The sequence below is a fragment of the Osmerus mordax genome, chromosome 6 (genome assembly GCF_038355195.1).
Source record: "Osmerus mordax isolate fOsmMor3 chromosome 6, fOsmMor3.pri, whole genome shotgun sequence".
Lineage (NCBI taxonomy): Eukaryota > Metazoa > Chordata > Actinopteri > Osmeriformes > Osmeridae > Osmerus > Osmerus mordax.
The window spans coordinates 17,853,011-17,877,864 of NC_090055.1; the positions used below are offsets into that span (position 1 = coordinate 17,853,011).

The 24,854-nt window shown below is 43.1% G+C and overlaps 4 protein-coding genes and 1 long non-coding RNA gene across 6 annotated transcripts; 1 reads left to right on the top strand and 4 right to left on the bottom strand.

Moving 5' to 3' along the window:
- Positions 1–265: 265 nt before the first annotated feature.
- Positions 266–2,608, bottom strand: LOC136944947 (chymotrypsin-like protease CTRL-1). The gene is made up of 7 exons (XM_067238912.1): positions 2,563–2,608; positions 2,229–2,332; positions 2,050–2,129; positions 1,386–1,467; positions 1,010–1,184; positions 670–800; positions 266–517 (listed from the first exon to the last, which is right to left on the bottom strand). The coding sequence occupies exons 1-7, from the start codon at positions 2,606–2,608 to the stop codon at positions 356–358; spliced, it is 780 nt and encodes a 259-aa protein (XP_067095013.1). The 3' UTR covers positions 266–355.
- A 1,037-nt stretch (positions 2,609–3,645) lies between these two features.
- hsc70 (heat shock cognate 70) lies at positions 3,646–9,809 on the bottom strand. 2 transcript variants are annotated; one of them, XM_067238734.1, is made up of 10 exons: positions 9,690–9,809; positions 8,340–8,545; positions 7,035–7,240; positions 6,797–6,949; positions 5,902–6,457; positions 5,510–5,712; positions 4,646–4,844; positions 4,143–4,375; positions 3,895–4,003; positions 3,646–3,858 (listed from the first exon to the last, which is right to left on the bottom strand). In XM_067238734.1, the coding sequence occupies exons 2-10, from the start codon at positions 8,542–8,544 to the stop codon at positions 3,791–3,793; spliced, it is 1,932 nt and encodes a 643-aa protein (XP_067094835.1). In that variant the 5' UTR covers position 8,545; positions 9,690–9,809; the 3' UTR covers positions 3,646–3,790. The 2 variants fall into 2 exon arrangements, with proteins under 2 accessions (XP_067094835.1, XP_067094834.1); XM_067238733.1 differs by having other exon boundaries at positions 3,646–4,003.
- A 1,269-nt stretch (positions 9,810–11,078) lies between these two features.
- si:dkey-238d18.4 (TBC1 domain family member 15) lies at positions 11,079–17,828 on the bottom strand. Its single transcript, XM_067238735.1, has 10 exons — positions 17,411–17,828; positions 15,767–15,952; positions 15,516–15,628; positions 15,097–15,200; positions 14,466–14,533; positions 13,490–13,636; positions 13,205–13,295; positions 12,855–13,003; positions 12,177–12,324; positions 11,079–11,908 (listed from the first exon to the last, which is right to left on the bottom strand). The coding sequence occupies exons 1-10, from the start codon at positions 17,586–17,588 to the stop codon at positions 11,746–11,748; spliced, it is 1,347 nt and encodes a 448-aa protein (XP_067094836.1). The 5' UTR covers positions 17,589–17,828; the 3' UTR covers positions 11,079–11,745.
- A 427-nt stretch (positions 17,829–18,255) lies between these two features.
- Positions 18,256–20,172, bottom strand: LOC136944843 (uncharacterized). The gene is made up of 4 exons (XR_010876796.1): positions 20,103–20,172; positions 19,854–19,903; positions 18,655–19,008; positions 18,256–18,418 (listed from the first exon to the last, which is right to left on the bottom strand). It is a non-coding gene; the product is annotated as an uncharacterized lncRNA (long non-coding RNA).
- Positions 20,173–20,540: 368 nt separating this feature from the next.
- On the top strand, positions 20,541–24,192 carry LOC136944826 (uncharacterized). Its single transcript, XM_067238738.1, has 9 exons — positions 20,541–20,628; positions 20,884–20,935; positions 21,034–21,411; positions 21,513–21,545; positions 21,634–21,663; positions 21,859–21,979; positions 23,629–23,697; positions 23,841–23,949; positions 24,080–24,192. The coding sequence occupies exons 1-9, from the start codon at positions 20,563–20,565 to the stop codon at positions 24,155–24,157; spliced, it is 936 nt and encodes a 311-aa protein (XP_067094839.1). The 5' UTR covers positions 20,541–20,562; the 3' UTR covers positions 24,158–24,192.
- Positions 24,193–24,854: the final 662 nt, after the last annotated feature.

The following is a 24,854-nucleotide window of genomic DNA, read 5'->3' on the forward strand; positions in this document are numbered from 1 at the left end:
TCTCTCTCTCTCTCTCTCTCTCTCTCTCTCTCTCTCTCTCTCTCTCTCTCTCTCTCTCTCTCTCTCTCTCTCTCTCTCTCTCTCTCTCTCTCTCTCTCTCCCCCTCCCTCCCTCCCTCCCTCCCTCCCTCCCTCCCTCCCTCCCTCCCTCCCTCCCTCCCTCCCTCCCTCCCTCCCTCCCTCCCTCCCTCCCTCCCTCCCTCCCTCTCTCTCTCCCTCCACAACATGTAATCTTGTATGTGATCCGAAGTAACAGGGACAACAGGTTGAACAGTTTTGTTTCATAGCTTTTCTTTTATTTCTGATTCAGAAATAATACAGCAACTGTTTTTTTTTACATGCATCAGGCTCTAAACCTAGTTAGAGGCCATGGTCTGCTCAATCCAGCCACGAAGATAGGAGACGCGGGCGTACACAGCAGGGGTGCGCACATTGCAGTTGCTGGTACCCCAGGACACAATTCCCACTTGGTACCAAGCACCTCCATTCTGGCAAACCAGGGGGCCGCCAGAATCCCCCTAGTGGACACAGAGAAGAGCTTGCTTTCAAGAAAATAAAGTGTGCAGAATACAGGAAGTCTAGAAAGGCAGACAGGGAGAAAAGTAATGTGAATAAAACCGATAGTTATCCCTGAAATATTTTTGAACTGGTTCCAGGAGAACTGAGTTACCTGACAAGATGATACTCCAGAAGCTCCAGCACAGATCATGGCATCAGAGATCCTGTTCTGACCCCAGTACTGCTTGCACTGAGCAGGGGTGAGCAGGGGCAGGGCCACCTGCTGGAGGATGGCTGGGCTTGCTGGGAACCGCAGGAGGAAAACAGAGGAATGAGTGAGCGCGAGGCTGTCTGTGTATGTGTGTATGCATACAAATGTGTCCCTTTTCCACTGACTGTTCAGGAGTACAGTTGAGAAGAGCAAGACTAAGAATTCCAATGAACCACTACTTGTACTTGTCATAAGTGGCAAACAAACTTGAACTTTGCACTGGGGTTCCACTTCCACTCACAAGTAGTGCCGGTTTTTCCCCAGCCAGTGGTGACACAGCGGGTGCCGGAGTCGAAGTTGGAGGAGGCCAGGCACACAGGGGACACACGGTTTGTCATCTGGACTGGGGAGGACAGCTTCAGCAGGGTGACGTCATTGTTGAAGTTCTGGCTGTTGTAGTAGGGGTGGGTGATAGCCTACAGGGAACATTGCACGGATGCCAATGCAGAGAAGTTGACATTAACTCAGTCATTACATTACGTTTCATTCATTTAGCAGACGCTTATAGTCATTATGGCTGCTAAGCATTTTTTTGAGCCTGACCATTTTAAATATTTTGAAAATTTCCCAGCTGCTTTGATGTGTGAATTATCCCTTCATCGGGCGTAGAATCTTACCCTGGCAATGCTTTTGACCTGAATCTGCTCAGCGTTGGAATTGCGATTGTGCTCTCCTAAGATGACACGGTGACGGCCAGGACTGTGGGTGAAGGGGGGGGGGGGGGTGGAGAGAGAGAGACACATGCAAAATATGTAGATCTGAGAGTGATAATCCTGTTTTTAGATTTTAAATATAATTGGACTTGTTTTTGGTATTAATCTAGAGACTTAATTGAAGTAAATTACACACTATTTTGAGAAATCATGTGAGGTGACACTTTTTTTTTACTGTAATGGCCCCCCAGATGTACTTGTTTTAAGCCTAAGCAAGCACTTTACTTACATCATGCACTTATTTACATTGACATTGACATTTAGTCATTTAGCAGATGCTCTTATCCAGAGCGACTTACAGTAAGTACAGGGACATTCCCCCGAGGCAAGTAGGGTGAAGTGCCTTGCCCAAGGACACAATGTCATGTGGCACGGACGGGAATCGAACCGGCAACCTTCAGATTACTAGCCCGCTTCCCTAACCGCTCAGCCATCTGACTCCCATATGCCCTGTGACTTATATTTCACAGGGCATTTTTGCAGTCTGACACAATGCTCCCACTGACAGTATCTGCCAGAAGGGCAGGCGGGGGACAGAGGTGAAGCACTTGAGGGCGAAACCACTTACGTGACACGGCAATGAGCAGCTGTGACCACCCAGTATGGGCTGAGCAGAGATCCTCCACAGAAGTGGAAGCCATTGGTTTGCTGGAGGGAGAGGGATTTGGGATTCATGTCACTGAGCAAGTCACTCTGAAGGAATTTCTGAAAAGTGTGTGTTTAAAAAAAAAGGTGAATGTAGATTACCTGTAGGGACACCTGCCACGGCCAGGACCCGGACACTGCATTCTCTCCATTCACAATCTTGTTGTAGCCGCTCACCTGGGGCTTGATGGAGGGCACTCCGCACCCTAGGGCCCAAAACCGACACCATCAGAAGACAGGTTGACCACGACTTTAACCAACGTCATGAAAGTCAAACCAGCTCATGGCATCTTGTCCACCACTCCATCATCACATCACACAACATTTGTACATGTTCACGTGTGCTTGTGTCCGTCATAACCTGTTTCCCCTGACGGTTTGAGGACTAGGTGTTCCACCACCGACTGTGCCACAATATGAGCATGACAACACTCACCCAGTGCAGAGGCCACTAGAGCAAGACAGCTGACAATCCAAAGCATGGCGATAGTCTCTTGGCTTTAACTAACCGTCTCTCTGGCACTCTGCTCTTATAGTGTTCCCTTGTCAGACCCTGAGCACTCCCTGTCCGTACCAGTCACAGGTACCTCCCATGGCTGATAGGCCTGGGAAACAGGAATGTGTCAGGCTGCTGTTGGACATGTGGAGATCTCTCATCAGTCATATTGGTATTTAGACCTATCCACATCTCTCAGAAGCATACTCATGTGTTTGACCAGCACAAATGGAGCAGTCAGCAAAACAAGTCTTTGCGCAATGTTTTCAGAGGTAGGATAACACCTTATCATCTGGGGAAAGTGGACAAATGTGTCAGGACAAATGCGACTGGATCTCTGCCAAGACCTTGACTTATTTTATTCTCAGTTCAGGTGAGCCCTGCTACCAATCATCAGGAAATATATGTCTACTTCTAGGCCTCTAAGTATCCCCAGGGATGGAAAATACATGCCAAAAGGATGACTGCTAAAATCTTGGCACATTATTATGTTCAAAATGTCATGAAGTCTTGTAAGAATAGTACTGAAACCTTTAAGGTACTGAAAACAGGAAGTTTACTGTAAAAATCTTTATCACGTGGATCTTGCAAATGCAAGCATTTGTGTGCTAAGGCGGAGTCAAACCACATTGATAGTATCTTTCATAAAGCCATTTTGTAACTCTGACACTTACTCATTGTAGGTGTCCTTACTTGTTTTTTGTTTGTTGTTTGAGTTTGTTGCTATAATTTTATATTATAAATACTATAATAATTGTATATTATGATTGTAATAGAAAAACCAAAGAAGAAGTGATTAAAGGAACATACTATATTTTTCTGAATATAAGAGACAGTCCAGAATATAAGAAGAATCCTAAAGCTTTAGCTTTTAGTCACAGTCTTTGGTCTTTTCATGTTATTTGTATTTATGTGCGAATAATGCTGTTCTTTGTTATAATTGTTCCATTGCATCTTTAACAGGAATCCTCATAAATATGATTCAATTCTAGTCCAAAAGAAACAAAAACACAAAAACACCTCTTAGAATCCCACAGTTGTATTTATTCTTACATAACAAAGAAAGCTGTTTCGATGGGGTGATTAGCAACATCTGTTGGCCCATGTGTTGGGGATGTGTTTGAGGTCATGCTGGGATCTGAGATGATTTGATGTGGACTTGGAGGGTTCAGTCCACCTCCTCGATGGTAGGACCAGAGGAGGAACCACCACCAGCACCACCAGGGAAGCCCCCAGGCATGCCCCCAGGCATGCCCCCAGGCATGCCCCCAGGCATGCCCCCAGGCATGCCCCCAGCACCCTGGTACAGTTTGCTGATGATGGGGTTGCACACTTTCTCCAGCTCCTTCTGCTGGTGTTCGTATTCCTCCTTCTCTGCAGTCTAGATGGGGGAAGGACAAATGGACGATGGGAAACAAGAGAGAGAAGAGGCAGAAGGGTTGACGAGCAGAGAACTTGTTCAGTATTCCTGAAACGTCCTCACTTCTAAACAATGACGCAGTAGAGATCGTTTCCTTTACCTGGTTCCTGTCCAGCCAGGCGATCACTTCGTTGCACTTGTCCGTGATGGTCTTCTTGTCCTCAGGGCTGATCTTGTCCTGGAGCTTCTCATCCTCCACGGTGCTCTTCATGTTGAAGGCCAGAGACTCCAGAGAGTTCTTAGCTGTGACCTTCTCCTTCTGGGCGTCGTCCTCGGCCTTGTACTGGTCGGCCTCCTGCACCATGCGCTCAATATCCTCCTTGGTCAGACGACCTGGGAAAGGAACAGTACTCTAAAACTGGTGTGGTTGTGTGCCGTGTGTTTGTTTGTCTGTGTAGTGTGTGTGTGTGTATGTAGTGTGTGTGCATGTGTGTGTGTGGTGTGTGTCTCCTTTAGCCTGCTGCTTCCTCTCTTTATCTTCCTCTAAATCATTCTTGGAAACCTCTCCCCCATAACATGCACAAATTCCCATCCAGGTTTAACGGATTAAGCTGCTTCAAACTACTTTAGCCTTGGAAAGCTGAAGAGTCTCCAGGGGTATACCTTTGTCGTTGGTAATGGTGATCTTGTTCTCCTTCCCAGTGCTCTTGTCCACCGCAGACACATTGAGGATGCCGTTGGCGTCAATGTCAAAGGTCACCTCGATCTGGGGGACCCCTCTGGGTGCGGGGGGGATGCCCGTCAGCTCAAACTTTCCCAGGATATTGTTGTCCTTGGTCATGGCTCTCTCACCCTCAAAAACCTTAGAGACAACCAGGCGGATGGGGTGAGTTTTAGCTTGTAATGGCAAATTCTGTTTGTAACATTATTTGTTTGATTATTCTGTTCAGTATATCCTGATTTGAGTCAGGAACTAAGCTTATTGACTGGTAGATTGAGAGAAAAGAAAGGACTGGTATCATAAATTGAGGAATTTTATACTTAATGGCTGAGACAGAAAGAGGTGCCCTGTTCTTACAAATCCACCATACATTAGGGTATTCTATGGAATGGACAGATAGAATGGACAGATGGATAACTAGTGACTTGACTTATTTGTGGTATAATGTTGAAGGTACTGAAGGTTATCCGAAACTGTCAGACGTGCTGCCTCTAAGTGCACATGGTTCCTGTTCCCAGCTGATCCTAAGCAAAATCGTTTTGTTTAATGATGGTTATGTTTAATAAATACTTGTCCAAAAGACATTTAATTGGTTTGAGGCAAATTTTCTGTTTTTGGATTTCATGTTTTAGTAGTTGTATGCCATTTTGTAGGACTTTTGACCCAGCATAGCGGAAATTTGATTTATTTCCCATCTTAGATATGACTGGCTGCTTTATTTACACACGCATGTAACAATGGTTAGGCTCCACCAGCAACAGGGTTCCACCGTACAGCTGGCCCTCTCGGATATCTCCAGCCCTCACCTGGATGAGCACACCAGGCTGGTTGTCAGAGTAGGTGGTAAAGGTCTGGGTCTGCTTGGTGGGGATGGTGGTGTTCCTCTTGATGAGGACGGTCATGACCCCTCCGGCCGTCTCGATGCCCAGGGACAGCGGCGTGACGTCCAGCAGCAGCAGGTCCTGCACGTTCTCAGACTTGTCCCCAGCTAAGATGGCCGCCTGCACAGCTGTGGAGGATGAGAACTGGGATTGAAACCATTTGTATGAAAACACAGGCTGTAAGTATGATTACAAAAGCCCGCTATGGAGATGGAGCTTTCATATAAGTGTTCCTGGGGTGAAACCCACTTATTGAGGTGGAGCTCTCAAATATATTCATCTAATGTGTTGTGTGTGAAGCAGACTGAGTCACACACCAGCACCGTAGGCCACAGCCTCATCAGGATTGATGCTCTTGTTGAGTTCACGCCCGTTGAAGAAGTCCTGCAAAAGCTTCTGGATCTTGGGGATGCGAGTGGAGCCGCCCACCAGGACGATGTCATGGATCTGGGCCTTGTCCATCTTGGCGTCCCTCAGGGACTTCTCCACTGGCTCCAGGGTGCCTCTGAACAGGTCTGCGTTCAGCTCCTCAAAGCGGGCCCTGGTGATGGAGGTGTAGAAGTCGGCTCCCTCGTACAGGGAGTCGATCTCGATGCTGGCCTGGGTGCTGGAAGAGAGGGTGCGCTTGGCGCGCTCGCAGGCCGTGCGCAGACGACGGACGGCGCGTTTGTTGTTGACGATGTCCTTCTTGAACTTGCGCTTGAACTCAGCAATGAAGTGGTTGACCATGCGGTTGTCAAAGTCCTCACCCCCAAGGTGGGTGTCACCGGCTGTGGACTTGACCTCAAAGATGCCATCCTCGATGGTCAGAATGGACACATCAAAGGTACCGCCACCCAGATCGAAGATCAGGACATTGCGCTCACTGCCGACCTGGAACGAAAAACAATACAGCACAGATATAGTAGGTATAGAATAGAATAGAACCCGTTCTAGAATAGAACGAAAGTAGCAAAAAACTGTAGTGGTCATTGGTTTTGGGAATGTAATTTAGCCTCCAAACTGCCATTTTATGTTTATTTCTTTTGTCCGTTAGAGAGGACATCTTGGCCTATCTAATGATGTCACAAATGTAAACAACCTCAGATATAGCACTGTAATTAGAATTAGTTAATTAAGTTGTTTGTTTACTTTCCCCCCGTCTTTCACAGAGATATAGAAATTTTTCATTATCTTACAGGAGCAAGGATTCAGACTTTTTCTGGTTATTACTTTTTTGTCCAGACCATAGGCGATGGCGGCTGCAGTGGGCTCATTGATAATACGCAGCACGTTGAGTCCGGCGATGAGCCCGGAATCTTTGGTGGCTTGGCGTTGGGAATCATTGAAGTAAGCAGGAACTGTGATGACGGCATTTGTTACTGGCTGAGGAGACAATTTTATCCGTTAGATGGCTCTGTTTTTACAGTTATAGATGATTGTTGCAACAGAGCTGACGGTTGTGACCTACCTTGCCCAGGTAGGCCTCAGAGATTTCCTTCATCTTTGTGAGGACCATGGAGGACACCTCCTCTGGGAAGAAGGTCTTCACCTCACCCTTGTACTCCACTTCCATCTTGGGCTTGCCGCCGTCGTTCACCACATTGAAGGGCCAGTGCTTCATGTCCGACTGCACCACAGCGTCGTCAAACTTACGACCAATCAAACGCTTGGCATCTGGGGCAGTGAGAAAAGTGGGAAAAGCATTGTATGGACAGGATAGATATACATTTCTAGATAACCTGGGATGATGACAACCCTCATAATTAGATTATTCTGATCTAGTACACCCTCATGTGGATGAAACCGGTAACTGCAGAAAAGAGGCAGCTTTACCCTATATGGGAAGCCTGCACCCCTGGAGCACTGACAGTTTTACGGCCCTGCCGTTCCTGATGTGTCCTATAGGGCGAGGCTGTACACTTAGCAGACCTATAGGACAGTTTATGAGGGACACGAGTTGGGTTATTCAGAGAACCGATTAGTTAATAAAGTATAACAACTTAATGCATATTATCTACTTACCTTTATATAGTTATTAATCGGGGGAAACTAAAATTAACAATGTGATAAAATCATATATTTGATTCTAGTAATCTTTCATTCTGATATGACAGGACTGTTGTTTGCCTATTTACCTGATTTCCGCTTAAATCGATTCTCGAAATCGACATTAATAACCGCCCTTTCCATAAACAGGAACTAATTGAGTGGTTTTGTGAATTCAAATAAAAACATTACATTAAGATATAAAACAGTGTAGTGTTTTAATCACTACGGATTAAAACATCTGTAGATGTTCGCTGTTTGTCTTCATACATAGCTTAGAGGAGACAATTAAGTGTTTAGGTGAATTGAAACATTACACACATAGTTGGATCAGATGGACAATGCAATTACATGATCTGCTACTGTAGTTACTGTTTCTCGTGTCCCTCCTGAACTCTGCTCAGCCTGCTATACTGGCTCATACCTGTAACTGTACAGCTTCCCACTATAGGACGCATCAGGAACAGCAGGGCCATAAAACTGTCAGGGCCATAAAACTGTCAGGACTGAAAAACTGTCAGTGCTAAAGCAAGTCCGCAGGCTCCCCCATCTCGCTTTCCTCTTAACCTCTCCTGTCAAGTTCCCCACTCGACCTCTAGAGGCTTTGTGGGAACGGCCGTTCTCAGACCACACTGGTCATTCCCCTTATCAAGATGGCTCCCTTCCAGTTTTAGGGGTGGTGTTAAGCTTCTGAGAAATACACAATGATTGTTGAGGATGGCCTTACCAAACACAGTGTTGGTGGGGTTCATGGCCACTTGGTTCTTGGCAGCATCTCCAATCAGCCTTTCTGAGTCAGTGAAGGCCACGTAGCTGGGAGTGGTCCTGTTGCCCTGGTCGTTGGCGATGATTTCCACTTTGCCATGCTGGAAGATGCCCACACAGGAGTATGTGGTGCCCAGGTCAATGCCTACTGCGGGTCCTTTCGACATCCTGCATCAAGAATACAGTAGCAATCAATGACGACGACAGAATGAGCCAGTTAACGTTCTATAACTGCATTGAAAACAATTATTGTGTGTGTGGTGTGTGTGCATGTTTGTCTCCGCCATTTACAGAGTGTCACAGTCCTATGTCACGCTAGCAGTGATCCTCAGGGATCAGCTGTTCTAGAAGGGTGCATCATGGCGCACTGCCATCCATGCCAACGATACCAAATCATGACACTCAACACAGCAACACCACCAAGGTGCCACCATGCAGCACTGCCCCCATTACAACCCGGTGTTAGAACTGGACCAATGATCTCACAAGAGTCACCAGTATTATTTTCCGACAGCTGGATTCTGTGAGTCACAGAAACCCATCCTATTAATAGGAACCCTTGAACCTATGGGAATCCAGCATTATTTAATCATTTCATTTCTCTGACACTTGACTGTGACCTTCTTGGCAACATCGTTTTGAGATAGCAGGATTTCCATGGACTGTTGTGTCAAACCAACCTGAATCATACAAGCTTGCCTCATGTGTCAGCATAGAAGAACCAAATCATGTGGTTTTAGTGAGGCTCAGATTCTTTGATTTGGAGCGTGATTACCAATGTTGCCAAGTGTGTTGCAAGTGGTCACCTTTCCCTTTTTGACCTATTCAAACTCTCAAACGATTAGGACAATTACATTTACAGAATCTACACTTATACAATGTGTGTTTGCAAAAATGTATTTTTTCTGACGAATCACTTTGCGATCAAGAATGGAGGAAATGGATGTGTCGCAGTGTTAGGCAGACCGTGTGTTCTTCCACATATCTAACCAGAAATGACACAAGCAGACACAAGCACAGCCTTTTTCGGTCCTGCCTGGCACTGAGCCACCCGTGTGACCAGAAACACAGGATCACGGAGCGACAGGACGAACATTAAGTAGCTTTTGATGCAGACACGGGCTTCCTCAGGTTAGGCTGATACAACACGTTCCACCCCTCGGTCAAAATCAAACAGCTGTTTGACATGAAGCGTGCAAGCTTTTCTCTTTCTGTCTAGACCTGTGGAGCCAAACCTCCAGCTTGACCTGTCTAGTTCCTCAACCAGCAAGCAAAGCAGACCGAGTGCATGGCTTCTTAGAAACGGATTTACCTTGCTCTGTCAGATGGAAAAGACTTGAGAGATTACTGAGTTTACAACTTTATTTTCACCCTCAACACTACCCCGGCAGCTATGTTCCACTGCAACGCTCCTCTCCCTCTCGTAGACAGGCAGACCAAGAGGATGAGTGTCTCGAATCCTCAGCATATATAGCCACTGAACACAGTCGGGAGAGATTCCTTCAAAGGTCAGGTGACTCTCCCAGAGAAAGTTCCAGGCTTGTGTCACTCTGTACCCGTTAAGTAATACTGTTAACTCCCTTGGGCAAGGGAATCTCAGCTGTAATCGAATATCTATGAATGAAAAGTGACAAAAGGTTGTCAAAGGGCATAAAAAGACTAAATGATAAAAAACAACAATGAGGCACTTTGAATTCACCTTGAACACTTCCCATTATTTTATACTTTTATTGAACTAACTTGAACCATACCTTCTATCTGAGAATGAATGAGGGGTGAGTTTGGGGCACGCTTAATGGGATTCACATGATCTCTGGGCTGGTTTGTGAGATATGCAGTTAGGAACACCACTGGCTTTTCACAGCAGGAAATCCACCAGAAATGCAGAGCAAACGTATTATACCGACTCACATGGTACATTTCACACTGGAGACAACATGAAATCAATCCATTGGTCTGTGTGAAGCATGACAAAGCAGGAAAGCTGTGTACATAAAGTGCAAAAAGACACAGTGTTCCTATAAAGTTAACACATTTACACAATTTTTTTACATTAAAAACTGTTTACTTTTGACCACCATAAACAATCCCTACAATAAAAACCCTTTTGGGATATCAATGTGACTAGGCAAATTCTACACTGTCAAACTTAAGATAAAATGTCAAGTTACTAACTTAAAATACAGCCCTTCTTTCTGTCTGACCTAAAACCTCTTTCAGTATTCTCTCACTTCCCTGGCCCCACTGGCTTCTACACAAAAGTATCTGCTTGGATAGGAATGTCTCACACATAACATTTCTGACGCTATTCATTCATGTGCAGTACTGTAATAACAATAGGATACACATTTTTGAGGTCATCGAAAACCGATTCTGCATTCACTGACAAAACCTCTGATTCTCACACACATTCCATCAAAAGTCGATGCCGGTTTTGAAAAAATAAGCTTTCCATGTCTGGGAAAACCATTCCATCAATTTACAGTGATCCAACTGATCCCTCAGACAAACCACCAAACGTATACCCTGCAACACAGCTGGTGCATACTTAAAGAAGCAAGATCCTGACAGTGTTTCCATGGCTCCAAAGAGATGTCCACGCCTCAAGCTATTCCTGGAAGCGGTGACACTCTCTAATATACAGAGTACTGGGTGCTCTTCAACCACTCTCACGGCACCTTCTCCTCTTCCTCCTCCTGCACCACACCCCCCCCCCCCCCCCCCCCCCCCCCCCCCCTCTGCTCTTTCACAGAACTGCGCCAGTGGACGGCTCCTCCTGTTACACAGGCCCACTAAGACATGAGATAGCACACCTCAAGTCATTTATAGTACATTACACATTACACCTGTTGCAGCCGTACAGGTCATACTCTGGTCCACGTTTTTCTGGGAGATTTGTTTTCTTCCAGGGTTTTTAATCCCAGATTAGGGTCAAAACATTCATCCATCCTTGCCAATATGCCACCCAGATGATGAAGTAAATTCTCTAGGATGGATTTAACATCAAACTCAAACCCTGCACCCACTATGTGAGTATTCAAGTTAGCATTCAACGTAACCATTTTCGTGTCTGATACTTACTCATCCATAGAACACTTTCAATCAAATATGTCTCAAAATAAATATGAAAAAAAAATAAAAAATGTAGAAGGAATTGGGGGTTAAGCAGCATAATTCCCTGAGCATAGACTTCCAAGGATTACAAATGCCAACACTTTTGGCAGGGTATGTGCACCTAAAATCCTATTAAGAGGGTTCTAGTCTTATATGCGATAAGTCTCTCGTTCTGTCTCTCTTGTTGTGAGTCCAGACCACAGTTTCTCCAGGTTCAAGCTGAAACTTCTGGGTTCTGCTGGACCCGCCTCGACTCAGGAGAAGAAGCTACGGAGCTGGTACAAGAAGTGTTCATCTTTGTTCTTGCGAGTCCGGCAGTGTCCGTTCATGTAGTCCCAGGCGGAGCGCTTGCAGTAGTTGTAGAAATGTTCCTCGGCCTTCTTCAGGGTGAAGTTCAGATCGAGAGTCCCCTGAAGGCTGCAAGGAAAAACAGCATGACACCCATCAAACAAAGTAGTACACAGTATATTGTATACTTTCGATGAGACAGACACATAATGTGTTTTAGTATGTCTGTATAAATATATATATCTAGTTTGCCCATGCTTCCTTTTATAAAAAACTGCTGGTGTAAATGATACATACATGTTATACTGTGAATGAGACAAACCTGTGAGTGTGTGTGTGTGTGTGTCAATCTATATCTAGCTTGCTTGCAAGATGCTGAGATGCTTCATGCACAAACCTGCTTGTGAACTGGATGAGCTGTACATCGTTCCTGCATCTTAGCAAAGATTCTCTGTTCTCCAACAGGATGGTGGCGCAGATGAAGAGTTCAAAGGTGAAGTCTGTGTTAATGGCCTGGGGCTCCGTCAGCAGATTATCCTCTGGAACTAGACCAGGAGACCGACAACATAGAAATGAGGCACCCGCATATACAGCCTTCACTAGGTATGACACTACATCTTCAGTGCTCTGTGTGTGTGTGTGGGCCTGCACCCCACCTATGTTGTGTGTCAGCGTGTGTGTACGTGCATGTGTGTATGTGCGTGTGTGTGGCCTGCACCCCACCTACGCTGTGTGTGTGTGTGAGCGTGTGTGTGGCCTGCACCCCATCTACGCTGTGTGTGTGTGTGAGCGTGTGTATGTGCGTGTGTGTGTGGCCTGCACCCCACCTATGTTGTGTGTGTCAGCGTGTGTGTACGTGCGTGTGTGTGTGTGGGCCTTTACCTCACCCATGCTGTGTGTGTGTGTGTGAGCGTGTGTGTACGTGCGTGTGTGTGTGTGCGTGGGGCTGCACCTTACCTATGCTGTGTGTGTGGGTGTGTGAGCGTGTGTGTACGTGCGTGCGTGTGGGCCTGCACCTCACCTATGCTGTGGGTGTGTGAGCGTGCGTGTGTGTGTGTGTGGGCCTGCACCTCACCTATGCTGTGTTTGCTTGCCAGCCTCTCCTGGTAGCGGGCACGCTCCACCTGCTGTGAGATGAGTTCCAGGTGGTCACAACTCAGGATCTCAAACAAACGCAGAGCATCACTGTGTTCAAACTCCCTCTGGAAGCCCAGCAGCAGCCACCTGCCACACACACACACACGCACACACACACACGCACACATACAGACACACACATGCAAAATACTTATACAAAAGTAAATAACAGTTACTAAGAGAACTGTGCATAACGTCTAAAAAGGGTTGTTGAGTAAATGTATGTGTGTATGAGTGTGGTGTGTGTGTGTGTGTGTGTATGTTTGTGCATGCGTGTGTGTTCCATACCTATGACAGAATGTGAAACTCTCCATGTTGTCTGTGACCAAGTGGGCATAGAGCTGAGGGTCTAGTTCCTTAAGCAGCGCCGCCTCCAGCTCTGAGAGACAGCACGGAGAGCCAATCAACACAGTCATTCCGGCATCATCACCAGAACACAGGAGATTACATCAGAAGACAGACACACAAATCACAGTCATACAGAGCAAACTCCACCTATTAACTGCACGCAGTTCAATCAAACTTAATCACCAATAAGTCGCTTTTCTGTAAAGAGCTAGATAGTAAACAAACCGATCTTCCTGTGTAGTCCATCCGCCGTGAAGTCCTTAGAGAACTTCTCCATGTAGCAGGAGAAGCTCCAGAACGTGTCCACCTCAGAGTCCATGACCTCCAGGAACCGGCTGCACAAGTCGTTCATCCCCTGGGCGTAGCTGACCTCTGAGTCCGGAATACAAGCATGTGATCACGTGACATGCAAATCAGTTCAGGATTCTCTTTTGGGTCTCGTCCACATAGATGGATACATCTCTGGTATTGTGTGTCTTTAAACCAGTGTTTCTCAACTGGTGGGTCGCGAGCTGGTGTGGAGAGGGTCGTAGACATGTGTTTCAGCTCCGTCAAAAAATATTTGTACTTTTCGGAAGTTGCTGAACTTCCGATTGTGCGCTTTTATTTTGATAGCCGTGTTATACAGAGTTACATGCCAACTACCAGCCAATCATAAACACCACCAGGAACCCCCCAACCCCCTTGCCCCCCCGGTCGTGACTTAATGACCAAGGAGCAATATGGATCCCGAAGTTAGACCAGTTGAGAAACACAGTTTTACCACAGTGCTTTGCTTTGCATTGTCTTGTCCCAAGAATTTCAGTGCCCAGTCTGACCTTGTGTTGTTCTGTGCACCTGACAAATAAAAAAACTTGAAACTTGCTTTTAGTCATTACGCCACTAGAGGGCTCTCTAACACTCGAACAATGTCGCTAACTACATGCATCATTACAATCCGCATCAAAACTGAAACTAGAGAAAGACACAAAGAGGTGTGAAAGTGAGACACAAACGAGACACAGTGAAAAAAGTGTGATCAAGACAAAAAAGAGAGAAGAAATTGTTAGAACAAGTGGTCAAAGTGTGAAAACAGAGAGAGGATAGAGAGAGATAGTGTTTGTGTGTTGGTAGGAGTTTGTGTGGGTGGAGGCAGAAGGGAAGATAGGCTTTACCACAGGTTACTCTTGATCAAACGTGACAGCCGTGTCCTGCCTCCTACCTGGGTGAAAAGCAGCATAGGTGATGAGAATGTTCCTCAACACCAAGAGATTTCCTGATCCTTCACCCCTGAATGGAAAATGCACACCGTCAACACACTCTCTCTCTCTCAAAATGAATTAAATGAAATCACTGCTTTCACTTAATAAGTTGTCGTATGTACCTGCTCTGTATGTTAAGAAGGCATGTCACACCAAATGCCTGAAAAGGCTAATCTCTACCAACAGGGCCTCCTTATCCCAGAGTAAACAGAGGGCCCTGTTTCTGCTCTGAAATCCCTCACTGAGTTCATTCCTGGCTGTATGAGACAGTTTGAACAGAATCTTAAACTGTTTGCATAGAAAAAGATGCACAGATTAACCCGCTCTAAACACGCTGCTGGACTACTTTATCTGGAGCGTTAAGAAGTTGGAGCTCAGTTCAGTAGTAAACAACAGAAACATACTGTGTTACACAATAAGCTTTGGAAGTATTTCTGGTTGTTTGTAGCAAGTGACCAAAGCCTGACACAGCAGATTCTGCTAAAGATCTCTGACCGAGAACAGAAGCATTCCTGACACAGCTGAAGAGAGGGGGTCACGTGAAGCTGATCAGTTCTGAAACAAGAGGACGATAACTTAACTGCTACTCACAAGTAGTAGTCCAGGTCTCTGTCAGTTCGAGGCACATCCTTGTCAATGATCCGAATAGCCTCTTGGAGCTCCTCAAGGTCAAAGGTTACCCGCTCAAACAACACCTGAGGACAGAAAGCAGAAAGAGAGACAGGCGTCAGCCATCAAGGACACACACTCACCAAACACACTTCAACACCATCGATGCTGGTGTTTATAAAGGGGCAATAAAAGTAGTGTTACCTGTCAGAAAAATAATGTGACATAGTCTTACACACAACAGGCGTGGGAATGACAAACAACCTTTATTGACTTACTGAACCGTCTATGTCCTGGTTCAGTTAGAGCTAGTTAAAGCTCATGTGTAAGTTCAGCAAACAGTTGAAAAACCCTAACCACAAGCAGCAAATTGGGCCAAGGTAAAGACATCCTGTCTGGACCTGTGCCTGGAGCTCCAGGAAGGCTAGCTTGTCTCTGACTTCCTCCTGCTGGTCCTGCTGCTGGGCGTGGGCCTGCCTCTGGTCGAAGTAGCGCACCGCTTCCACCAACTCAGCTGAAATGTAGAACAGGGAACAAAGGAGAAAGGGAGTCAGAAGTCGAAAATAGAGAGAGGAGAGCATGAGAGAGAGAGCACAGATCCAAAAACACCGCTTTTCAGGGAAAGCGAAACGTCCAAGATTGAGAACGATACCATCAGTGCCGTTGAGTCTCAGCCGGATGGAATCAGGAAGCATCTGCTGCCACTTCCTCTTCATGACCTGGTAGCGGACGGCTAGCTGCTCCTGCAGCAGGGGGCGCTCTAGAGCGGTGGAGCTGCAGGGGTACATCCCAAACAGGAAACGCCACACCAGGCCACGCTCTGTGGGAGACACACCACCTGGACAGACAGAGCCAACAACGTAAAATGGCCTCTGGTACCAAAAACAGTACTGTTATTATCATGCCCACTGTGCTGGCACAGAGAAATGCTGTTGCTTCTTCCATCACTAAGGCAATTGACAGGCTACTGTACTGTAATGGACTGGATCAATGGTATCTTGGTATATTACTTTTAACCAACCTATAGGCTTAAATAAACTTTGGGAATCTGAGAGAAAAACAACCCTTGATCCAAGGTAAACCTCAACCTTCTTTTCTTTCATTCTGTCATTCTTTCATTCAAAGGGAACATTAGGCTATGCTCTGCAACATAACCCGCTAGTAAAGCTGGAGGGAGGTTTACAAAGAGGAAGAAATAGAAGGAGAGAGAGAGGGGAGGAACAAGTGGAGGGAGAAAGAGAGCCTGAGTGAGAGAGAGAAAGATTTTCCACATTCCTGAATCCGGATCATGCTCGTGATAGATTCACTGTGATGTGTCCCCTGATTAGGGACTTCTGAAGGGAGGTGGGAGTAGCCCCTATGGTCCCTTGGAGTGTCTGTCTTGTACCCTGCGTGCGAAGAAAGCTTCATGACTCTGCCACAGCCTTTCAGCATGACAAAAGCGACCTACACAGACATGTCGGGTTACTGGAAGACCAAAGTTACAATTTATGAGGCTTGTTGTCTCTCCTCTATGGACCACAATGGATGAGAAAGATGCAGCTGTTTTTACACAAACATCTCCTCCATCCTGCTGACAGACTGGTTGCCAATGAGCATTCCTACATTCCTGTTTTGTACAGTACCTACTGCCCACCCTCACACAATCTGTTTGGGACCTCACGGCCACTGTGTGTGTGCAATGTGGACAGCATCAAGATTTTGACAGGAATTTCATGATTTTTTGATTCTCTACACATAAGACTTTCTGGTTGGATAAGAAGGTCTCACTCACACATGACTATTTGTATCTGACAATGGCTTTAAAGTTATGAGACAGGCAGTTGATGTTCACTGCATGGGGACATGCAAACCTTCTGGCAGAGAACATCAACTGCCTGTCCTATAACTGTAAAGTCATTGAGAGACTAAAATAGTCATGCTCGGAACCCTTTGCTTTAGGGTTTTCTGGATGTTAGACTTCGGACTCCTTATGAATAGTTTGCCTATTCCACAGAGCTTGCTCCTCAGGCAAAGCGTCACTTGACTCTTGACTGCTGCGGTCGAGTAGGCTAGCTAATATACAAATCAGGACATCATTTTGAATGAGCTTTTGAAACCTAATAAACAAAAATAAATAAAAGCATATTCAATGTAGTTAAAATTGCTCCCAAAGTGTTTACTGCACCACGAAGAATAAACTTAATCCGGAAATTCCTCAGTGGTTTGAGAGAATGAAATTGTCATTAGGGATTTATACGGTCGATGGACATTCAAGAGCTTCATTATCAAAGAAATTACATGATTTTTCATTTACCGTTTTTGAAAATGTGCATTCGCAACCTTGATTCGTCCACTCTCCCTTCTGCATCCATCACCCCAGGTAACCGGAGCGGTGTTGTGGTTGGTGCAGGAGTTGTTACCGATCCAACTGTCCGCCGGACAGCTACGTCTGCGGTCGTCGCTAACGAACTCCTGGGCATCGTTCCGTTCATTAGGCTAAATGTTTATTTTAGTTGCGGGATTCCTGTTACATTACCCGAAGCTTTTGTGTGTACTTCTACTGCTTAACACAGGTGACGACAGTAGTGTATTCATGTCACACATATTTATTCCATGGAGACACCTATTTAGTGGAGACACCGACTTGGACAGCGCATCCTTTTACAATGAAGTCGGACCAGCCTAGATCATTATGTTATAAAGAACCAAAAGGACGAGCAGCCTATCTTACTCGTATGAAACTTTCTATAGAATCCACTGGTGATCCAAGGATACTCCAGCTCAGAAATTCGTTGTGAGATTTATCTGTGTGAACCGCCCACTTCTCTTTCCTGCGGGTCATATGACTGAAACTTTTTTTGTGCGGCCTACATTTAGCATAGGCTAACGGGTTCAAAGCTTCAATTTGCAGCAAAGGAGCTCAGAGTATTGAACTCCACCTAGTGGTTCACTGAATTATTCTGAAAAAGGTTACAAGATTGTTGCACACTCAAATGCACATGCCATGGAAAGAGTAAAATTGCAGTAAGCCTAATATGTGTCTGGTGGTCTATGGTCTGGTCCCGTCATTCATGACACTCGATATCGGATAGGCTACAGCGAGTAATGCCGTTGCCCCATACAGTAGAGACAGTATTTGTAATAAAAAAAATTTGCAACTGGCAGGCTATTTCTTTTTTATTGAAACAGTAGGTCTGTTATTTTAATTGTGAACTCTATTTTGCCATTGTAAACAAACAACAATGTATTATCCCTATCATTAGGGTGACTAGACACTTTACTGACAGTGCTGCATACAAAGGAATGGGTGTGTCCTCCAGATCTGAAAGAAAATACAGCCAAAATTATATTTAAGCCACAGCCAAACCTCAACATAGTTTTCCCCGAACAATATAAATGATTAATGAGAGTGAAACTGGTCAGTCAGGGATTATTTATATGTCCTTTTACTCAATATTTATGCTAGAAAGGATTGCAATAGCAACTCTGATTTTGCAATGCATATACAAAGAGGATAGAAGTTTGAATATAAAAGCTTTCTAAAATAGAATAGCCTACCTGTGGCTGGTTTAAGTGTGGGCCTCAGAGAAAACACATTCACTCTTGTTCCGTTTCCATGGTACTGCCGGCGCCTGTCATTGATGTGACACTGCATGCTGCAGTAGTAGGTGTCAGTGTCGTTTAGCTCGAGATGGTTTAGCACTAAGGTACTTTTTGTCTTCAGAAACCTCTCCTGAAACGGGACCCATTTGCTTACTTCCTTCCAGCCGTTCCTCTTGATGAACCAGCTGGTCACACAGTTTAAGATCTTGTCTCCCCGGTCGGAGAGTGTACGACAGCTGATGGAGATGTTCTGGCCCAAAATGCTGGTCACTTCCGGAGGGTTCTGCTCCACCCATATGTTTCCATAGACTGGACAGAACAATAAGACAAAAACACTGTGCTGTGTCTGACTTGTACAGTGCCCTCAATAATCATTGGTGCCCCTAGTAAAGATGAGTTATGAACAAAAAAGACACCTTATGGTGAATTAACTTATCACACTTATTTTTTTTACAAAACCTTGTGCCTCAATTATTGCCACCCCAAGATATTTCAATGAATACAATTTAACAGAAGTATTTTCCCATAATTTTTTACTTATTTATCAGTGTTTAGGAACTAATAATAATACGACTTCCTGTTTCACAGGGGTATAAATATGAGGTGACACAGAGGCAACATTCCATTATTCATACATCAACATGGGAATGATAAGAGAACATACAAATAAAATGAGTGAATAGTGTGTTTAGATTAATTCAGGTCAAGGAATGACAATAAAAAAATGCTATTCACTTGAAAATGTCTGTATCTACAATAAGGGCAACTAGTGCACAGTGCCCGTGATGCAGTCGATGATGAAGATCAATGACACACAAACAAATTCCTGGAAATACAAATAGTGCAGTGCTCATAATTTTTGTGCCTGCAGCTGCAGAACAGGCACAGTACTACTTGTTCAACCTCCACAACACCAGTGTCACCACAAGTCATTTTTCTTACATGGCATATCCTGGCGCACTTAATAGCTTAAGCACACATTTCACTTGATTTAACTTTTTATTTTAAACTAGAATAGAAGTGTTGACAACAGAAGACCCAAGTAGAGAGATTTCAGCATGTAAGTATGTAGTCAAATAAAAGAGATAATGCACAAGCAGCATTGTTTGTCATTTTAAAAGTTATTTAAAAACTAAAAAAGACAATTTACATACCCTGTGTATGGATCATGGCATGGATTAGAAGACTGTGTTGAAGCATCTATCTAAAATAAACAGAGCCATTGTTGATCCTGTTGTCATTCGGTATCACATATAAGCATATTACCCTATGTCTCAGTAAATGTATTCCAATATTTCAATATATTATTTCTAATTTAAAAAAAAATACTTCTGGTGCTTTTCTTTTTGACTAAATGAGTCTACATCAGATAAGAATGACAGAAAACATGTAATCAATCTTACCATTTAAATTTGATGTGTAGAACAATTTGGTTTTGTTCCGTAACACACTTCCTGCACTTGTCATCATTTTACTTGTACACACATCCTATGGTTAGTGGTAACATCTCTCTTCTACCGGGGGGCTCTTCCGCCTTGGTCTCACAGTGTGAATGTGCACATCAGTGTTTACAGGTTCTCAGATATTGGTGTCAAGTAATAACTTAAATCTTACATTGTAGAATTTTCCAGAATATTATTATTTTTTTTTTACAATGAAAAACCAATGATAGTCTATCATAGATATGGTCTAGATTTAGACAGATTATGAGTTGAAACACTTTCAACTGATACCATGACCAAGCTGGAACTTCCTTAAAACACCATTCTTAAGTAACAGGAAATATACACCCAAAGCATCTGACAAGTCTTTTAAACATTTTGACAGTTTGTGCTATGGCCATTGACCAGGATATGAGGCACAATGGACACTGCTGACACCTTCCTTGGAATCATGTCATTCTATAGGGTCCTTTCTCTTCACCACTCAGTAGGTACCATTCCAGAGCTTTGCCCAGAATCACATCTGTGTGTGTGTTTGTGAGTTGAATTGTGTTATTTACATTTTTCTCAAAAGTGACAAACAAATAGTGCATATGTGTTATACTAGACATATCTAATAGGAATATTTATTAGACTTATGTTTGCCATAGGCTCTGGTGTAGATGTTTCTGATGTGGTTTAAAGTTGGACATGTATCCCATCAGTAGTTTAAACCCTTCCTATTGTCTCTTCATTGGACTAGATGAAAACATTGACGTTGATTATCATCTTGACTTTGGCAACTGAGGCTGATGGTATGTGGCTTTCCATCAAACCTTTTTGAACAAGTTACTAAGTACTGTAACTAATGATGTGTTTAAAGTTTAATGTTGACCATGGTTTATTTGGACAGGTGAGGAGTGGGCCATCACTGTTCCTAAAGAATTAAATGCTGCGTTGTTATCTGATGTTACTATACAATGCAATTTCACCCACCCCCCTGCATTAAGTGAAGACTCGGTCAAGGTTTTTTGGAAAATACAGGGAAAAATAAACCCAGAAATCAATGAAAAGGATCAACATGAATTTATCTATCACCCCAATAACGGCTGGGTAAAAAAAAGCTTCCAAAATAGGACCACATTTACTGGAAATGTCCGTAAAAAAGACTGTTCCCTCAAGATACAAAATATCCAAGAGAGTGATGCAAACTCTTTCTTGTATATGAGACTTGCAACCGGAAAAAACAACTATAGTTTCAATAAGGACCTGGTCACAATCAAGATAAAAGGTAAGAATGGTAGGACTGTCTCAGTAAAACTGAACTGTAATTTCAAGCATTTGAATTCAGAATTAGTTTGAAGGACACTATTCTCCCCTTTTTGGTTCCAGGGGTCAATGTAACTCGTGAACTCCCATTTACAGGTGAACTTTTCACATGTTCCAATTTCAAATGTCATGGTGAAACTGTTTAGAAAAAGAAATGCAAAAATAATAGTTTTTTCCTTCACAGATAGCACACTTCAGTTTACATCGACGACTGGTAAATAATTACATCACCAATTATAGCCAAAACATCAAATATTTTCTATTGTAGCTCTATTCACACATCCATCATGTGGTGGACGTCATTAATCATGGACTTTATGGATTACAAGTGATACAGAGTACAGTATTTGAGAGAGTATAGATTAGAACATAAAGACGTTGACCTTAATTGAGGATTCTTTACATACAGCGATGATGACAACTGAAGACACTGGCCAATCAACAGTCGTATACGTGGCCTCCATTATTCCTTTTGTGGTAGTTCTGATTGCGATCACACTTGGCTTTATTTTCTTCAAGCATCATAAAAGGTTTTGTATGATTTCAAATGTAAATTAAATGATGTAAGAATCTGATAGGATTGCCCCTATGGGGTGCCGTTTGTAAAATGTTACATGTTCTGCTCAGTTTTTGCACATTTAGCATTAACAAATGTAAAATAAAACGGTGACATTTTCAACATTTAGAGAGAACGTTTTATAAATTTATGCAGTAACACATATATTTTATAATGTATATGTTAATAATAATAATAATAATGTAACATATTAATGTAACATATTAATGTAACATATTAATGTAACATATTAACGCAACATATTAATGTAACATATTAATGTAACGTATTAATGTTAAATATTAATGCTGAATACAAATCTATTTTTTTTTTTGCTAAAAGTTAAATATTGGAAAATACGGTCCTTGGACACCCCCCCCCCCCCCCCCCCCCCCCCAACCCTGTGCACTAGTTGCGTCAGTGTTTCCCATAGAGAAGGGCAGCAGGGGCCTTCTCAGCTACAAGGCAGCAAGTTCTGAAATGTTGAGTATAAAAAGATTGAGGAGTCTTACATTATGATCAAGATCTCCAACCCTTTTACAAACTATGCTAACTACTATGTTGTGTCTTGAACATTAGCTAGCCAATAGCAGCTAAAACCGACCACGATACTAGTTGGCAACTACTAATTACCAGTTAGCGGGTAACTACACGATACTAGTTGCCAAGTGGACAAAATGGCAAGACGAATTAGGTTATGAGGTTTAAAGTTTTAGCATTACAAATAGCAAAGCTGACAAATGGAGCACATTTCTTATAGCACCAGAGTTACATACCCCCTTGTGCTGCCTTCGGGTCACATGACCCGAAGGTTCACAACGAACCATCGTTGTGTTGCGACAACTTTACCCAATACAAAAACAAATAAAAAGCATTTTCTTATAACCTTCATGATGTGGGGGGTCTGAGACAGCCCGACGGTTAAAAGAAAATGCTGCACTTTGTTTTTGTATGCGGTAAAGTTGTTGCAATACGACAGTGGGTCACAATGACTGATGGGTCAGAATGACCCGAAGATAACACAAGGGTTAAATGTATTCTACATCTGAGATACCAAAATTCTACATTAATTGTAAATTAGGGATTTTGAAACAGGTCAATTGTAGATAGAACCTTAAAGTTCTAAAAACTAACAGCCGCCTTGGAATGATAAGGTTCTATCTTAAAAAACAGAAAAAGGAACAATGATTATCAAATAATTTGAACTATTTACTTATACATACTGTTGGGATGTTCAATTTATATAATAAAAAGTGTATTTTATTGGTTAATGTGGCTGAGAAGGCTCCTGCCACCATTCTCCATGCGAAAGACTGACGTTATACACTTACAGACTGCGTTCTGTAATATTCAGTTTTTTCGAAATGTGCAAAAACTGAACATGATTATAGAACGTGCAACATTTTACAAACGGCCCTCAATAGGGCTATGCCTGCTGTTAGTAGCATAAATCTTCCTACAGTACATCTCTGTTTAGAGGTAATCAAGGGAATCAAGACTTTCATCAAACAAAAAGAAGTGTTTAAGAAGACTGTATTTTTCTTTGTAAAAAGGGTCAAATTTCATGATGTTTCTGAAGATGTTATTACTATTCATTAAAAAAACTAAAATATTATGTTGCAGACATGTTACAACAATCACCAGGGAGCCATCTGGTCATTATGTCAATTTTAGTCGGGCCAACGCTGAAAAGTAAGTTTTAAACTTTACCTACTGTATGCTACCTACTGTATGTTACCTGCTGTATGTTACCTACTGTATGCATCCTTGATGAATTCATCATGTCTCTAAAATATCCTGTACTTTCAACGATTATCTTCTTCTGGTTTTTACAGAACTGAAATATCACAGAAGAAGGAACCCATTCCACTTCCTCCCCTGAAGACCACACAGTCTGGACCACCAAAAACAACCATTGACGAGCCTGTCTATGGCAATGTTCTGGTAAAACACGTTGAACAGATCAGCATCTTGAAAAGAAATGCAGTTGAGATTTCAGCTCAGTTAATGTTTAGTTAGGTATCTTTTTTTTCATGATAGAATATGCAATTGACTTTCTTTTTTCTTTTTGCAGCCTCATATTGATTTCATGGATCTCTCTGTGGATGAAACAGACAATGTTTATGCAAATGTGGACTGTTCAAAACCATGACAAGGCAAAGATTTACATAAAAAAAAATACATTTACATTTCTAGGATTACACTATTAATGATTTAAGGTGTTCATTTTATCTTTTCATAGTTATGTTTGTAAGTGTACATTTGTTTCCAGCTGTGATTTGCTTCTGGTGTAATGGTTCCGTTGGCAAGGTTAGTTTATAATTCCTTGTATTTTTACCATAATGTTTCTTGCATTGTAAGTAATAGAAAGACTACATCAAGGAATGACCACAGCACCACCAAACCTTTTTTATTATTTTTTGCCATTCAATGCTCAAAATGTCAAATAGAGTTACAGTACAACAGGGTGATAGGGACATCTCTAATGAGTGTGTGTGTAAGTGTGTTTACATGTGTGCAAGTGTGTAACTCCTACTAAACCTAACCTAGTCTTGTATCACCCGTTGTATACCAGTTCTACCAATTAAATAATGCCTTAAATAAAATGCAACATTTTACAAACCATAATTGCCATGTTGCACCATCTGATACTATGTTTAGTTCATATTACACAATTTTATAATAAACCAATTATTTTACTTTTTCATACCTTGACTCAACACCTCAATATGCACACAAACATTTGAACTTCGAAAAGGTTCTTTCCTTTGGAGGAAGTCGTTTAAGGTTTGAAAGAGGCCAATGTCTACCTGTTTAAATTCTATGTCTACTATATGTTCAGAGCCATT

Bases quoted from the DNA above. Each gene is read 5' to 3' on its own strand.
- hsc70 (XM_067238733.1), bottom strand. From the start codon at position 8,544: ATGTCGAAAGGACCCGCAGTAGGCATTGACCTGGGCACCACATACTCC. The intron at 5,713-5,901 runs GTGTGTGACTCA...CATCCTCCACAG, and splicing joins GGCTGTGGCCTACGGTGCTG to CTGTGCAGGCGGCCATCTTA. The intron at 4,845-5,509 runs GTGAGGGCTGGA...GTTGTCTCTAAG, and splicing joins AGCCTGGTGTGCTCATCCAG to GTTTTTGAGGGTGAGAGAGC.
- LOC136944826 (XM_067238738.1), top strand. From the start codon at position 20,563: ATGGACACTGCTGACACCTTCCTTGGAATCATGTCATTCTATAGGGTC. The intron at 21,412-21,512 runs GTAAGAATGGTA...TTTTGGTTCCAG, and splicing joins GGTCACAATCAAGATAAAAG to GGGTCAATGTAACTCGTGAA. The intron at 21,664-21,858 runs GTAAATAATTAC...CTTTACATACAG, and splicing joins TCAGTTTACATCGACGACTG to CGATGATGACAACTGAAGAC.
- si:dkey-238d18.4 (XM_067238735.1), bottom strand. From the start codon at position 17,588: ATGAACGGAACGATGCCCAGGAGTTCGTTAGCGACGACCGCAGACGTA. The intron at 15,201-15,515 runs GTCCAGACAGGA...TTCTGTCCTCAG, and splicing joins TCCTGGAGCTCCAGGCACAG to GTGTTGTTTGAGCGGGTAAC. The intron at 13,637-14,465 runs GTAGGAGGCAGG...TTCCGGACTCAG, and splicing joins CTATGCTGCTTTTCACCCAG to AGGTCAGCTACGCCCAGGGG.
- LOC136944947 (XM_067238912.1), bottom strand. From the start codon at position 2,608: ATGCTTTGGATTGTCAGCTGTCTTGCTCTAGTGGCCTCTGCACTGG. The intron at 2,333-2,562 runs GTGAGTGTTGTC...TTTGGGCCCTAG, and splicing joins TCTAGTGGCCTCTGCACTGG to GGTGCGGAGTGCCCTCCATC. The intron at 1,185-1,385 runs GTAAGATTCTAC...TGTTCCCTGTAG, and splicing joins AGGTCAAAAGCATTGCCAGG to GCTATCACCCACCCCTACTA.